The sequence below is a fragment of the Labrus mixtus genome, chromosome 10, assembly GCF_963584025.1.
Source record: "Labrus mixtus chromosome 10, fLabMix1.1, whole genome shotgun sequence".
In the NCBI taxonomy this organism is placed as follows: Eukaryota; Metazoa; Chordata; class Actinopteri; order Labriformes; family Labridae; genus Labrus; species Labrus mixtus.
In genome coordinates this window covers 19,517,086-19,533,029 of record NC_083621.1, presented here as the reverse complement: position 1 = coordinate 19,533,029, position 15,944 = coordinate 19,517,086, and the positions used below count along the sequence as shown (strand labels likewise).

The 15,944-nt window shown below is 40.7% G+C and overlaps 1 protein-coding gene across 3 annotated transcripts in view; it reads right to left on the bottom strand.

Annotated features, from left to right (window-relative positions):
* LOC132982248 (transcription factor COE3-like) overlaps positions 1-14,014 on the bottom strand; it is a 137,208-nt gene extending 123,194 nt beyond the window's left edge. The window contains exon 1 of one of the 3 annotated variants that reach the window (XM_061048611.1): positions 12,829-14,014. In XM_061048611.1, coding sequence (XP_060904594.1) covers positions 12,829-12,962 — 134 coding nt within the window. In that variant the 5' untranslated portion in view covers positions 12,963-14,014. The remainder of the gene's footprint in view (positions 1-12,828) is intronic. The other 2 variants (XM_061048612.1, XM_061048610.1) reach the window with 2 other exon arrangements.
* Between the last annotated feature and the right edge of the window lie 1,930 nt (positions 14,015-15,944).

Sequence of the window (15,944 nt, the reverse complement as noted above, 5' to 3'; positions counted from 1 at the left end):
ACAGAGCAATGGCGACGTCTGTTAAATTGGGGAAGAGTGCAGGACGGGACGGGCCGTTATGTTCTCAACTAGTCACAAATAGCAGCTAAATCGAAGCAGAACAAGTGAGCAGATGAAGCAGGGCGACTTAAAATGTTTGCGTCTATGGTACTGATGCTAAACAAACTGTAATGATAAACAATGGGACAGTGTTAGCTCAGATTTTGGAGCATGCACCATGAGACTTCCTTCTTCCCTTCCATGACTTCCCGGTCTCTCTTCAGCTGTCCTGCTTATCTAAAGGCAAACACTAGACGGTGTATCTGTTGTGTCCTGCTAAATTCTCTTCCAGAACGTCGGCATGCTGTGTTAAAAACACACTAGAGCATAAGATGCAAGAACTGTTTGCTTCAGTGTAAAAAAAAAAAAATCTAAGTATGTGTAATGACAGGACTTCTTCATGGCGTTGCCGTGGGATTTCTGTGGGAAAAGTTAGCGACTGCACAGCAGGAAAAACGTGACATATTGTCGTAGGACTTTCTCTGCAGCAGGAGCAGCAGCAGTAGTTTGTGTATTTAGTTCAAAAGTACAGCAGTGTGTGAAGAGCCAGAGCAGATGAGCGTAAACATACAGGAGCTTAAAACAACTTACAGCGTCTGACACTACACACTGTGGGATGTGCACAGATATAGTGGGAGAAAACATGCGCTATTCTCCTGCTAACAAGTAACGCTCTTTATAACTGAGCAGACCTGAAACAACCAGCTGCAACTTGACGTCTTTCTTAAGATCAAAAATTCAGGGCTCCAAACTCCAAACTTAAACTGATATCTTTGAACAGTCTGCTTTAAGGTCGTCTAAATATATTCAATACTTTCATACTTTTTGACACCACTTTGATTCAATCTCTGTTATGTTTTAGACTTCATAGTATCTAAGAGTACCAAAGCTTTAAAAAAATATATATATTTCATAAGACAAGTGTGGAGTTAAATAATGAATCCAGGCAAACTCCTGCATATTGTTTGAATGGCACTAAAAACATTGACACATGTTGGTATGGAAACGTGGCCGATGTTTGTGTGCAGTTCAGACAGTGTGCAGGAGTTTGCATGCATTATTTGATAATTAAGAGCAAAAAAATTACATTACATCACGGCAACAAAAATAGTCCTAAAGTCCTAAACACGCAATATTTTAGTTTGTTTATTTTTGTATATAAACATGAACATAAATTAACAGTCCGACTTTTAACCTTTATACATTTATTTTAAATGTAATGTGCTGGAATAATAAAAAAATTCTCCTTAAACGTCCTTTAGGACTGACTGTAGCGTGCTGGATGTTCGTTTACACACCTCATACACACACCCAAACACACACACACACACACACACACGCACACACACACACACCATGACATTAATCAAACAGGAGATGGAGTGTGACCGCTGTTTGAGTCTTTAACCAGCGTGGCCTGCCGACTGACACACAAACGCACATAAATAAAACACACACACCAACCTAATGAGCCATACTATACACACACACACACAGACGCAGACTCAGACGCACACACACACACACATACACACACACACACACACACACACACACACAAACTCTAATAGTAACTGGCTGGCTGCCATGATTTGAATCAAACAAACTAGAGGTTTAAATCTGATTCATCAGAAACAAACTCAGAGCAAACACACTGACACCACACACACCCACATACTGTAATACACACACACACACACACACACACACACACACACACACACACACACACACACACACACACACACACACACACACACACACACAGGCTGTTATATTTGAGTAAAATGATCAATCAAAGCAGCAGTAGATCAGCAGCTCCTGTGTTCCGTGAGGTAAAACTACAGTTTTTGTATTCTGGTATCTTTGAAGAAAGTGATGTAACAGCTGTGTGTGGTTAAAAAATCATCCTACAGCTTTTTTGGACCCGTTTACACCCAAAGGTATGTTTTTAAAAAAGGGGCCCAGTTTCCATGGCTGCGCAACATTGGAAAAAACAAACTTGATGACTTTTCTTTTCAGATATATATTGCAACTTGAGAAAAAAATACAGAAAAATAACACCAGAAATGTAAAAATGCACAAAATGTTCTTACATTGTTCAACATTAACAACAATATCAAGTGCAATAAATTAACAAATTATAAAAGTGTGCGTATTAGCTATAAGTGCTTCTGTGCACTTCTGCAGCTATTCAAACAAATATGTTTGTAACATGTCACTGCTTAACCAAATAAATCCAAAACGCCTTTCTTTTTTTTACCACTAAACTGTCTTCAGTTAATCTGAGGGTAGCTGATAGCTAGCTTGAGCTTCATCCGACAGCATTAAAATGTAGAGAAAGTAATGACACTACACCCATGTCTCCTTCCAACAGGTAAATGTACACATACTGAGTGAGAAATATTTTTTTTCTTTGATAATTCATCTTTTTTTATTGCGATTATTTCACTAATATGTACACAATCTAGAAGCAGACACTTAAATACGAAAGAAGAAAATGTTAGCCAGTTTGACTTTGTTCTTTGCTGTTTTGGCTCTCAATGTTCACAAAGGATGCAGAATCCACCGGTGTGATTAGTACTGTACACACACACACACACACACACACACACACACACACACACACCATAAGGACTTCCTCTCTAATTGCTAGGGAAGTTTGGACGGTTAAAATATGCACATATTGTTCACGTATAGTACCGTGTGTCTACATGTGTGTGTGTTGATTTATGCAAGGCTGCACAATTACCCAGAAATACATTTACTTAGGTAGCCCCCCCCCCCCCCCCCCCCCCCCACACACACACACACACACACACACACACACACACACACACACACACACACACACACACACACACACACACACACACACACACACACCTGTTTGGTTAGCTCTTATTAGCCTTGTAATTCCAACTAATGACTGCAGGCTGAAACATGGTGAGAAGACAGCCGGCTGTGTATGTGTGTGTGTGTGTGTGTGTGTGTGTGTATGTGTGTGTGTGTGTGTGTGTGTGTGTGTGTGTGTGTGTGTCTGTCATTGGCTAAAACTTCCCGCACCTTGCCTCTCTCCTCTTTTCCTGACAGATTAATCAGTCTTGTCAGCCACACCGAACTCCATCTGAAAAACATCCTATTTCACACGGTGTGTAACACGCATGAATTCAATATTTTCCCGATGTTTCACTTTGTTTAAAACATAAAAACAAAGCAAAGAGAGTTTGTTAAAGTTATCAGATTAAAGGACTTGCTCCCTCACAGATGCATTGTGGGAGGTTTCTGGCGCTGGTGTCCCGGCGGTGACGGTGCCGACGGGGAGAAAACGCCCGCTTACTGATTTCCATTTGTGCACCTTAATAGTGTGTGTCATTCCTAATTAGGGCGACTGGCTCGGGGAAACTGGTGGCTCGATGCTGGAATGGCTGCTCCTGTCACGCTGCAATTACCAACAAATTAGTCTTTAGACTGAGGGGCTTCTGCACTCACGCACACACAGAGAGTGTGTGTATGAGAGTGTGTGTGTGAGTGTGTGTGTGTGTGTTTAGCAGTACAGTCTTTGACGTGTGAAAATGCATCACAAACTGTTTATTCTGCTTCATGTTTAACTTCACAATAAGAACAACACAAACACAAACACGCCTGTTAATGCTTTTAGTTATAAAGCACCAAACTGCTGAATGACCAGCTGCACACTGTCATCATTTACATTCACATTGTTTGCCTGAAATCATCAAACTTACTTTGCCATGTTTGACTTATTTGAACAGATTTAATCTCTTACAGTTTTGTTCAAATATGTTAAAGTAGCAGATTTCTGTGTGGCATTTAGTCAATTTAAACTCATAGGAGTGACATTTGAGTCACTTTGTTTTCAGTGAAGTATATTAAAATCTAAAATGTAATCTAATTAATTCTAGTTCCATAGATTATTTTATTTTTTGTGACTTATTAGAGGGCTTGAGGAAAGAAAAAAGTAAGTCTAGGAGATTCATTTGCAGGTGTAACTCTTTCAGTCAGAGATGTAAAATACGCCTTCTTAAATGGAATTTGGTGCATAAAACTGTCAAGTCTTCAGTCTTTTTTCCCCATTAGTTCAGCTCACTCGGGTCCCTGTGGTGCATTCAGGGTTCAGTAAATCTGAGTTTTCTGGTCCAGGAATGTAACCTGCTTACTTTCAGACATTCTCCAGAGGTTATACTCTTTGACATATTGAGACAAAGTTGAAAAACTGTAAAAAAAAAAAAAAAAGTCAATGTCTTCATCAAGTTGTAAAAAAGATTTGTCAAATGGAATTTGGTGTAAAGAGGTGTCGGTACCAGTGAAAGCAGCAGTGTCTTTAAAAAATACTACATTTCCCCTTATTAATTCATCAAACTCTGGTCTCTGTGGTGCATTCAGGGCCTAGTAAATCTGAGTTTCTGCATGTTTTCTGGGCCCTTTTGGCTTCACACTCTCCTCAGATTTATTTTTTGAGGTTGTGTTGTGATGTTTTAATACTTCACTCCTCTGCTCTCAGGATGGATGGAGAGCCAGACTAATGCAGCTGCATGTTTTCTCTACTCAGCTGTTTCCTGCAGAACACATCCTTTACCCACACGCTGCCTGACACACACACACACACACACACACACACACACACACACACACACACACACACACACACACACACACACACAGCCCATTACTGTGGTCACCTGCACCTCTCAGACGCAGCTCAGGGTTAATTGTTTGCAGCCTTTTTTTTTTTGATGCGTCGCTGCTTCTGATTAGCCGAGCCGGCCGCAGACGTTCAGCAGAGGCCATGAGACGGAGGAGCCGAGCTCAAGTGTCGACGCTTTATTTACACGAGTCAACTTCACTTCCATCGCCGTGGTGACGAGGAGGAGAAGGAGGAGGAGGAGGGTGAGAATTTACAGTAACAAGACTAACACGCCATTTGCTGTTTAATCATTTTACACCTAGGTTCAGGAGTTTAATTGTGTGTATTTGAAGATGGGGGGGGAGGGGGGGTGTTGACAAATGCAAATGTGGGAATAAGAGAGTGCCCGGTTAGGGGAGTAAGATGTTAAGAGGGGGAGATAAAAAACAGAAAGTGATCGGTGGAGGCCTCAGCTGACCGTCGCTGTGAGTTATGGCTCTCTGATAAAAAGTCTCTCTGCGCTCACATCCATCAATGCCAGACTCCACAGAACTGTCTCCCCCCCCCCCCCCCTCCCCCACGCGCTCGCTCGCCCGCCACTGGGGAACACCGAATGATTGAGCCGAAGACGAATGGTGCCGCCGTGGTGGGGAATCCCCCCATCGACGATTATTCACCTCCTCCAGACCCTACCTGAACATCCCCGCTGAGCCTGGGAACCTGTACTTAATAACCCCCCCCCCACCCTTCACCCCCCTCACCCCCCTCACCCCCCCTCCACCATACACAGCCTCCCTTTAACCCCACAGGACAGAGATAGGGCGTGGAGGGCAGGATCACTCACTCTGCTCACTATTTTCTCGACCTCTTTTTTCTCTGTCTGGTGCGGAGTCAGGGAGGGTCGAGGGAAATCTGTTCACCTGACGCTTCATCACACACGCACACACACCCACACTACAACACATTATTTCTGCGTTTTATTAAGTCAAAAAAAGTTTTATCCTTAAACAAAAGTTTGAAGATTTAATTTTTGTAGCAGTATCGACTAAAATTGTACTTTTCATGAACGAGCTTCTGTGTCATTAATGAAAATAATTTAGCAGAGAGACGTCGCTTTATATTCTATTTGACAACATAAGAATACATTGAATATGGAATTAATTCACAGAAATGCCCATGTTTTATACTAAAAGTTATGGATCAACAGTGCAGATTTAATGTACATGAATTAGTTGCATTTTGAAGTTTGGAAAACGAGGGGTTTTGTTTTGTTGCCAGATAATGTTTCCAGAAATACGGCAAAAAGTTTCACACAAAAGACATCATTCAATGAGGTCTGAAAAGTACACATTGTGAGGATTTCATGACAAACACATCTGCTCCCTGATGACTTAACTAACTGTTATTTGTAATGTCTTTCTGTTCTTATTTTCATCTTAATTTGGAATATTAGCTCCTTTTTTGTCTGATTTACATGTTCCCCAAACTACTAATAACATTTCAACAATGACACCTACTTAAAGAAAAGAAACAAAAGAGTTTGCAACAAAAAGTTGGAAAAGTAAAATGTGTTTTATGATCCAGATCTCACGGCTCAGGTGTTTCATGTCTTCCCGGCTACAGGACAACATTCTCTGCACAGATTTATTATAAAGACAAAACTGAGACTGAAAGTTTTCATCCACTTTTCTCACAATATTGTCAACAACGTGAAAATCTTTCAAAATAAAGCTCCGTGAGATCCTTTTCCCGACTTCCACACAGTCCCCCTTTATGGGAAGTTCCCACTGCAGGACTTCATGTGTGTGTCGTTACATCATCCTCTGCAGAATTTAAAAATACAACTACAACTCTTGGCGTTTTTGACACAAATGTATTCTGAAATGATTCTCTCATCATGTAGAAACTGGCAACAAAACTGGGACTGAAACTGTTTTATTTTTTACTTTAGAAAAGAGTCCTGCTTTTCTTTATTTCAGTCACCTTCATGTCCATGCAGACGGAGCAGGATTATGTCTATGAATCATACATACATGTATCGCTGCAGAGCTCCAAACACTGCGTTAAAAATCACAAACTTTGAAGTCCAGCTTCGATGGCCTGCCTTGTCCACCATTACTCTGAACTGATCTGATTTATAGGGCTGTTCTTAGTCGACTAAGAATCCTTCATAAAGTTATTGTCCCTGCTCCCCGACACCAGCACTTCATCCAGCTGTCCCTAAAGATGCCTTTAACAACGCTTCAGCTTTTGTTTGGAATCAGCTGCATTTAGAGAGATTTTTTTATTATCTGGGATGCAAATATTTATTAAATGGTTTTTTTTGATATCTTATGATTCTGTAATTTGTTTTTCACTGCTGTCTGTTTTGTTTTATGTCTGTATTAGTATATTTGTGTCTGTGCTGGTGGAAGAGATTTTGTCCTTAATGAAACGTCCCTCCTGTTTAACTTAATATGAAACTGAATAAAGAGCGTGTTTGTTCACTTTGTTAAACACACTCACACCGACTCCAACAACTACGTCATCTGTCATACTCTGTCAAAGCACATACATGTGTTTTTTTACAGATGTTGACCTCTGATCTCTCACACACCTGCTACAGAACAACAGTTTGAGTGTGAAGCTTCTCTGGACAGTTTGTAGTTTTTATTTAAGAAGGGGGATGTAAGGTGTCGACGCTCTGCAGGTTAAGTCATTTCTTAAGTTAAATATGAAGCCAAATCACAAATCAAAAGTACGTTTTAAGATCTTTAATAATGTATTCTGAGGTCGTAATGTTTTGTCAGACGCTTGCATCCTGAGATACTGTCTCATATTTGGGTCCATTTTTTGGGTGTTGCACGTTTCTGATTTTGCCTGCAGGTTCAGTCCCGGTCGTGATCCTTTTCATGCATGTGTTTTGTAATAAAATAACTGGAGCTTCGACATATGCTTGAGTGATTTTAGAATATGTGAATTATTATTTCTATGTTCTTCCTTTAGTTTAAGATATTTTTTTAATTGTGTATTCAAAAGATAAATATCAAAAACATTAGAGAACTTTTTCTTTGCATACATTTGTTTATATTCTTTCTCATCTTGTTTCCATCATTATAACTGTGACTCCAGCAGTGAGTTCATATCTGCAGCAGAGGTGTTTATAATGATAATACTACATGTGACTTTTTACAAATTCACCTCCTAATAAAGATCTGCTGCAACCAAAAGCTCCATTCAACAGACATCATGAATGTGAGAGTGAAAAATGTCCCACACTAAACAAGTCGTTCACAAAGAAGAGAAATACAACGTGCATATAAAAATATTCTGCATGTAAGACGACTGTAAACAACCGCATTGATTCAAAGAGATCTCCCCACAAGGGACTGAAACTAGCACAAAGCACAAACACACACACACACACACACACACACACACACGGCTAATATGTGTACAGATTATTAATCCCCATTAATCTTCAGCGTCTGCAAACAGAAACAAAACATGAACACATCAAACTAACAGACACACGTCTCGTCATCTCGGCACTGCTGCTGTAAACTCTGAAGTAAGTGAATGTGAGGTCTCATCCTCACTTTAACATTCAGAGGATGTTTAAGATGATTTTGGTAGTTTTTTTGAATGATGGAATGTTTTTTTTTTATCTCTAGAGAGAGATTCAATGCTTTTGGGATTCACAGCTGAGAAATCAGAGACGAACACGGTCAATCAAATCTCATTTGAAGTGCACAGAAATGTTTCATTTGACTTGTCCTGCTTCTTACAAACTACTTTATTATCATTTTTGCTTTATTTCTTTGTGTCACTTTCCCTTCACTTTGCCCCTGTAGGTTCTCTCTGTTTCATCGTCTTGTTTGGGAAAGACGCGGGTTTCAAGCACTGACGAGTTTTTGACCAAACCCCAGAAAGATTTCTCTTCATTTTAACTGAAGTTACAAACCGACTTAAAGCATCGAATAAAAGATGAAACAGATTTCAACCTCTGCTTTTGTTTGATCAGCAGAAACTTTAAACACTTTAAAAAAGTATGAGTGTATAATCAAAAATATGTTGCACTCTTCCAGATCATTCATGACAAACACATGAACTTTTCTACATCATATTTATATTCAGTGAGACTACTCTGAGTCCAGGTTTTAGATCAGCTTTTCCTTTGTCTCCGTCTCTCTTTATTATTTTAACTTCAATGTCTGCAAATAAATCAAATTGAGCAGGTCAAAATGAGAATTTTCAGATATTATGAGTTTGATTTGGAGCGTCATTGAATATTTTAGAGATCAGCAAAAGCTTCAGGTTTTAAATGTGTTGTAGGTGTTCATTGCCTGATTAGTGAGTAAAAAGTGACTGAACGGTGAAATCGACAAAGTGACACTAAAGCTTTGACTCACAACAAAGACGTTTACCTGACACCTTCGCAAATTCTCTGTGTTTTTATGTTTTTTTATGTTTTCCCAGAACATATTCTTTTGTGACCTTGACTCCCGTAACCCCAAAAATCAACCAAAGGCGTCATTACAGCCGAATGTTTTCCTATAAAATCTCAAATAAATCATCTTTATACCGATCGTTTTTAATGCGAGAGAAGGAAGATTAAAAAGTGACTCGTCTGTTTGCTGTTTTTAAATCACATGTGTCATCTCATTTCTCTCTAAGTATTCTTCCTGATCATGGTCACTCATCAATAATCGATATGTGGACTGCACATTATCTGATTTATCACAGGAGTTTAAACCTGACTGGACATTTTTCCAGATTCTCTAAATAAAAGCGATGAAACATTTGGTTTTGTGAGCGCATCCTGTAACAGACAGCAGGTTCAGAAACAGAAAAGTCTCAGTCCTGTAATTATAATCAGAATAAAGTCAGATTTTGTTCAGCTGGTATTCTCTCTTAGTTTCTCTAAAACTGTCTCTTCATTTATCTGATGAAAAGAGGAAAATGATTCTTCATCTTACTACGTATAGGAGCTTCTTTCCTGTAGTTTTGAGTCGTCTGAATTGTGCTAAAAGATGTCTAACGTTGAATAAACTGTAAAGACATGCATGTTTTACGCAGCACAGAGCACCACACACACACACACACACACACACACACACACACACACACACTCAGACTGTAACCTGAGACGCTCAGTGTTTCTCTGTCCGCTTCCTCTGAACGAAGCTTTCAAAAAAAAAAACACAAACACAACAAATCTGCAGCTTCTGTTTGTTCACCTCCAATGAGAGAAAGAGATCAAAAACATCAAGACTGAAACAAACAGGAACAATCCAAAAAAATATCTGAAACAATGTCTTCATGTCTGCACAGCTCTTTACACTTTAAAATCTCTCTCCATGTGAACCCTTTAAGACACTTAAACATGAATTAACAAAGAGTCTGAATGAATGTACAGCAGGAGAAACTGAGGCGCTGCTCAATGCATCCACACTGATGAACAATTTCTCCCTCAAAGTTCTTCAATTAGATTCTAACTCCCCTCCTGCAAACATTCAAGTATTTTTGGAAGGAATTTGCTTCTGAATATATTTCACTATTCATGCTTGATTGTTGGCTTTGTCTTTGTTTTTTGAATCATAAATGTAAATTCAGTATTTTTTTACTTTCAGCATTTTTCTGAGTTTTTTAAGGTCATGACGCCTCATGTTTGTTCCTCTGAGACTTCATGTCTTACAGATTTGAATTCTCTCCATCAGAGGTTTGTGATTCTGTGCAGCTAAATAAACTTTGTGACTTTATTATAATTAAGTTTAAGACACTGCACTGCAAAAAAAAAGGCAGCACATACTGTACATATAAATCTGGCTCTCCACAGAGTGCTTTACATATCTACACACTGATGCTGCTGCTGCTGCTGCACAAAGAGCTGAACAATCACACCATGAATCTGTGTTCAGGTTAATGCTCTCGTCTATCAGTGGGAAATAAACTGCTAACTGTTTCAAGATGTACATATTTATATAATATAAAGTATATTTGCATCATTTATTGAGTAATCTTAGAGTCTGGATTGTTGCTCTGAAAATTCAGAACATCTGAACATCATTACTTTTTTTTTTTTTACTACTTGCAAACTTTTTTTAAATCAGTTAATTGAGGGAGTTATCAACACTGATGATCACTGTTAACGCTTCTTAATTCAGAGTTTGCCAAGTAGTTTAAAAACACTTCAACCCTAAAATCTGCTATGAAAATATTTGAACAATAAATTAAGAGTTTACTGAAGTCGTTCAGATTTTAATGTTCCCTCACTCCGGTTCTAAAGGTCCTCTGATGTGAAACAGGTGTTTCAAGTCACTAACTGGATGGTTCAAGCTCAAACTGCAGAATGCATCAAAATGTTTCAGTTTAAATTAACACAGAAAAATGATGCATGTGTAAAAGAAAACTATTAAACACTTCAAATGTGCTGGATTCATTTTAGTTCTTCGTTTTTGGTGCCTGAATCTTGTTGCAGAATTTGAAGTTAAAAACGGTGTAATTTTGCAGATTCTGTGTTTTAATTCCTTCTTCAGACTACACTGAAATAATAATTACTGATGGATTAAATGACGGGCTGTTTTCATGGTGATGGAGGAGTTTCTTCATCACACTGTGAGAGCTTCAGCTGCTGATGTGCGCAGGTGATTTGAAAACGGATGCAGCGCTTCAAGTTGCATTGATTTATTTAAGTCCAGCCTCAGATTTCACTCCAGCAGTTTAAACCATTAAAACTCTGCTTAATAATGTCAGAATTCACCAGAAATCAACGTCGGAGTTTTTAAGAAGAAGAGTTTTTTTACCTTTCAAAACTCGTGAATTTCACATTTTCTTAGACGCTGTACGTTTATTTACAGTATTTCACATTTCCGGAAACCCTGACGCTTAAATTATTAAATGATGTTTTTGTCATTATTCAGGGGCTTCAAAAAGTATTTAAAAAAACGGATAAATTAATTTCAGAGTGACCCTGTGTGAGTCAGCAGTCTGCCGGACTGCGTGGGTTTGTATCAGGGAGGTTAAAGTTATTTTATCCTGCATGTGAAACTCTGCAGAACGCTTTAATTTAACCTGTGACCCAGTTTAATTTCACTTTATTTCCTCCCCGAGATGATTCATGAATTAAACATCACTTAAAAACACTTTAATACATTTCTACTCAGCGCCCCAGAATCTGTGAACTTTGTAAATATTTGTGGATGAAATAAAATCGGTTAAGTTTAATTAAACAATGATGCATTTATTGTTTTAATCATCTTTTAAATACGCTGTAAATATTATTAAAGAATCCCGGAGAACAGGCGGCTGCAGGTCGGACTCTATGCGCGCAGTGTGTGTGTGTGTGTGTGTGTGTGCACAAACCAAACCGCGTGTCAAATTTGTTTAAATTAACGATTAAAGCTGCAGCGTGGGAAAGACTAACGACATTTCGGTTTGAGTTCTAGTTGCTCATCAAGAGTGGAAGTAGGAGAGTAACTCGGCGTGTGCCTCCAGCCCGAGCGGACAGCTGGTGAACCTGAACCCGGCGGAGAGGAGGAGGGAGTCGGGGTGAGGGGGCTGCTGCTCCGCGCTGAAACCATTAATACTGACTGCTTTTGAGTAAACCGAGATATACACCGTGAACGCCTCAACTGACTTCAATTGGAGATTTTTCACAAATTAAAATTTGACTCCTCCTGAGTTATGATTATTTAGTTTCGTGTCAGTTTTGAAAACCTTCCCAAAATGATGTTATGGTGAAAAGTAAAAGTTTGCAGTTTCGTGTTTGCGGCTTTCCCTGTGTAGTTATTTTATTATTTTGAAGATTATAAGTGGATCAAATGCGCGCTGTGCATCCTCTGTGTTTTGTAAGTTTGTATTGACTATCTAAAAAGCGTACAAACTGAATCGATTGGGGTTTTTTTTGCACTGTTTCTCAGCTGCTGCAGCAGCAGCAGCTCTGGATTTTATAGTTCTAACTCAAATGGTTGCTAGTCGCTCTCCTGCAGACTGACTCAGATCTCCGTGCAGGTCACTGTAAAAACGGACCTGCAGGACTCGAACCTGAGCAGGACTTTCACCTTCACGCTGGAGTTTTCTCACTGTGGCATTAATCAGCCGCTTGGCACCGCGAAGCGCACAGAGGAACAGTTGAAGTGTTTCGGTGATCTTTTTTTTTTTACCTCTGGGCCGCTGTGTTCGCGTCCAAAATCCCTGCGCCCTGCATCCAGGAGCGGACCGGGGTCATGCCGGTGGGGAGCGGCTCCTCCTTCATGGTCAGGGCCCCCCTGGGGAGGCTGTCCTGGATGGAGAACATCAAAGTGTCCTTCTGGGAGCTTCGTCTTCACCAGAAACAAGAAAGAAGAAGAGTAATCCTCCCTGTAGCAGCCACTCAAAAAGCCAAAGGACCACCTGGATTAAGGTGGAGAAAAGAGGAGCGATGAAGAGGAGGAGAGAGGAGGAGGGGAGGAGGGACACAGAGCGAGCTTCCCCAAAGTACCGGGTCCTGATCCAGAGAAGAGCCCGGGATCCCTCTGGGTTTCTCCGGGGTTGTTTTAGATCCCAGCACCGGCTCAGCTGCCCGGGCTTCAGTCTGCGTCTGTGTGAAGTTAAAAGAGGGCGGAGAGAGCAGCGCGGAGCGGGGAGAGAATCTCTGAGGAGCCGGGAGAGAGAGGGGACAATCAGCCGGGATCCGGAGAGCCTGACGCCGGGAGAACGGAGCGGAGAGCCGGGGATCAGAGGGAGGCGAGCAGCCGCGGATTGTGGAGAAATGAAAAGTGGGATAAAAAAACACGCGAGCGCTTCAAAAGGAGTAAAATGAAATGATTAGCAAACAAGAGGGAGGGACGGACCGAGGAAGGCTGCTGCTCCCGGGGGAACAGGGGGATTGGGCAGCGAGAAATCTCATCCCCCTCCCTCCCCGGCTCTTTATGGCTCCTCTGTCCCGGCGGAGAGCTCCTTCTCCCGGGGTCCGAGGCTCTGGAGCTCCCCGGGGACCGGCGTGGACCTGGAGGGGGCGGAGACAGCACCAAATTTGGACAGCTCATTTGGCTATTGGTCACACCTCTGGCACCCGATTGGGCAAAATGACACGTTTCGTCATTGTTTTTTCAAAAGCTACTCCAAATAAGGGTTTCCGCGTGTTCGGCTGTGTACACTGTAAAAAATGGAAGCATCAATTTAAGTTGCAAAGTGGATAAAACAGGAGTTAATGAGAGGAACAGATCTGATGCTGGAGGTGTGAACACACTGCATGATGGACACTTTTGAAACATTTTAACAAAACAGACTGAAGTGATATTAAACAGGAGGGTGGTGAAGGATGCTCTGTCACATTTTTTGAGAGAGTTTTAAACCCACAATGTGCAGGAATTTGTTGATGTGGTGAGTTTAAAAACCACGAGTCCATCAGGCAGATTTAAGCATCGTTTGTTTTCTGCAGACATCCCTCAAGCACACCATGAGCACACTCTGTCACTTCTGTTTTATAAAAGATTTAAACGCTTTTAATAGAGGCTGACATTCTGCAGCAGATACAGAATCTCCTTCATCCAAACGTTCCTCATGCGCTCAGGCCTGCTCCGAGATACGAGACTGTAATACTGAACTCATCAGTTACACAGATCTGTATTCACTCCCTCCAACCTCACAGACTTCTGCAGATTTCGGGGGATTAACTGGTTTCATGTGGAATAATCTCCTCTGTCATCCCGCGTTCAGGCTGACTGACACGGGAGGCGCGTAAATTTGGCACCAATTTGCGCTTTTTTTTTTTTACGCACGGACATATGGCGCTCACACACTCACATTCAGACACACACACACATCAGGAGGGAAAGCTGCTAATAAGATGCGTTTTAGTGCAAGTGTTTTATTTCACCCTGATGTAAAATTACGTTATTTAAATTTAGGATTAAGATTAAAAAAAATAAAGGCCTAAAAATTACCAATAATAATAATAATAATAATAATAATAATAATAATATTTTTTTGATGTTTTGGGGGGAATTGGGTTCCGTGGCACGAGCAGAATTCCTCTAATTAAGCCCAAACTCGCGAGCAGCGCTGATTAAATATTTATCCTCCTTTAGCCCGCCGCCTTCCTCAGGGGACATGGAAACGTCTGGAAAGCCTGGAAAAATATGTGAGCGCGAGGAGAGAAAAAGTCAATGAGACGCTGCAAACATGTTGGAGATGAAGAGGAAGAGGAGGAGGATGAAGAAGGTCCGGATTAGAAACCAGACGGCAACAGGCTCCCCCGCTCTGCTAATGAGACTTTATGTTATTAATAATCATATTTTCTTATGTCTTTAATTAAACTAATAATATAAAAGTAAGTAACGACAGTCCTTATAAATATAAATCCACGTCACGCTGCCATTAGTATTACTGCAACAAATACATAAAGACTGTAGGAGGATGACAATACATATTAGAACATTTCTGCACATTTAAGGAATTCATTTGAAGATGTGTGACATTTCTGCATCTTTCATTTGATTTAATTTAATTTCTTTTTTAATATCATGATTCTCACTTTTGGGTTTTAGGTTTCGATCAGTCTCTGTAACAGAACCTGGGACCTTTAGCTAAACATTTGACACTCAATGTCTCTTCATTTGGATTAAAAATCTGCAGCTATGAGAACATTTAACCTCCTCTGGATCCCCTGGAGAACCTGGAGAATTAACTAAAAGGTCCCCTTAAAAAAAACCTGGAGCAATCACAGGTAATCCTGGAACACTTGTAGCACCATCACCCTCGAAAATCTCTTCAGTGCTTAAGGAAGCTCCTTAAAGCCACTGAAGAACCCTCAGAGCCTCAGAGGTCTGTATACCTTTTATAAAAGAGCTGAACTTTTCGTAAAAGCTGTGTATCAACCCGGACCACCCTGTGCATCACAGAACCCCCCCCCCCCCCCCCCCCTGAAATCCTTTCAGGACCTACAGGAAGCCCCTGGAATTCACTTACAGACCCTTGAATAAGCCTTAGAGTCCTGTTCACCTTTTCTAGATCCCCTTGTTCTCCTTTAATACCTCCAGAACCAGAAATCCCCCGTCACCCTCCTAAAAGTCCTGGAACTACACTGACCACCCTGTACAAACCCAGAAATCTGCTTTAACTTCCTCTGGAACCTTCTCAGAACCACCGGCACCTCTTTTTTAAGATCTCCTGAGGCCTTTTTAAAAAAAAGATCCAAACTGTAAATGTATAAACCTTAAATCTCCACAGGCTGCCCTTAAGCCCCTTGAATCCAGACGGCAGCCTCCTCCAGGACCTTGAACACCAGCCTTGAAAT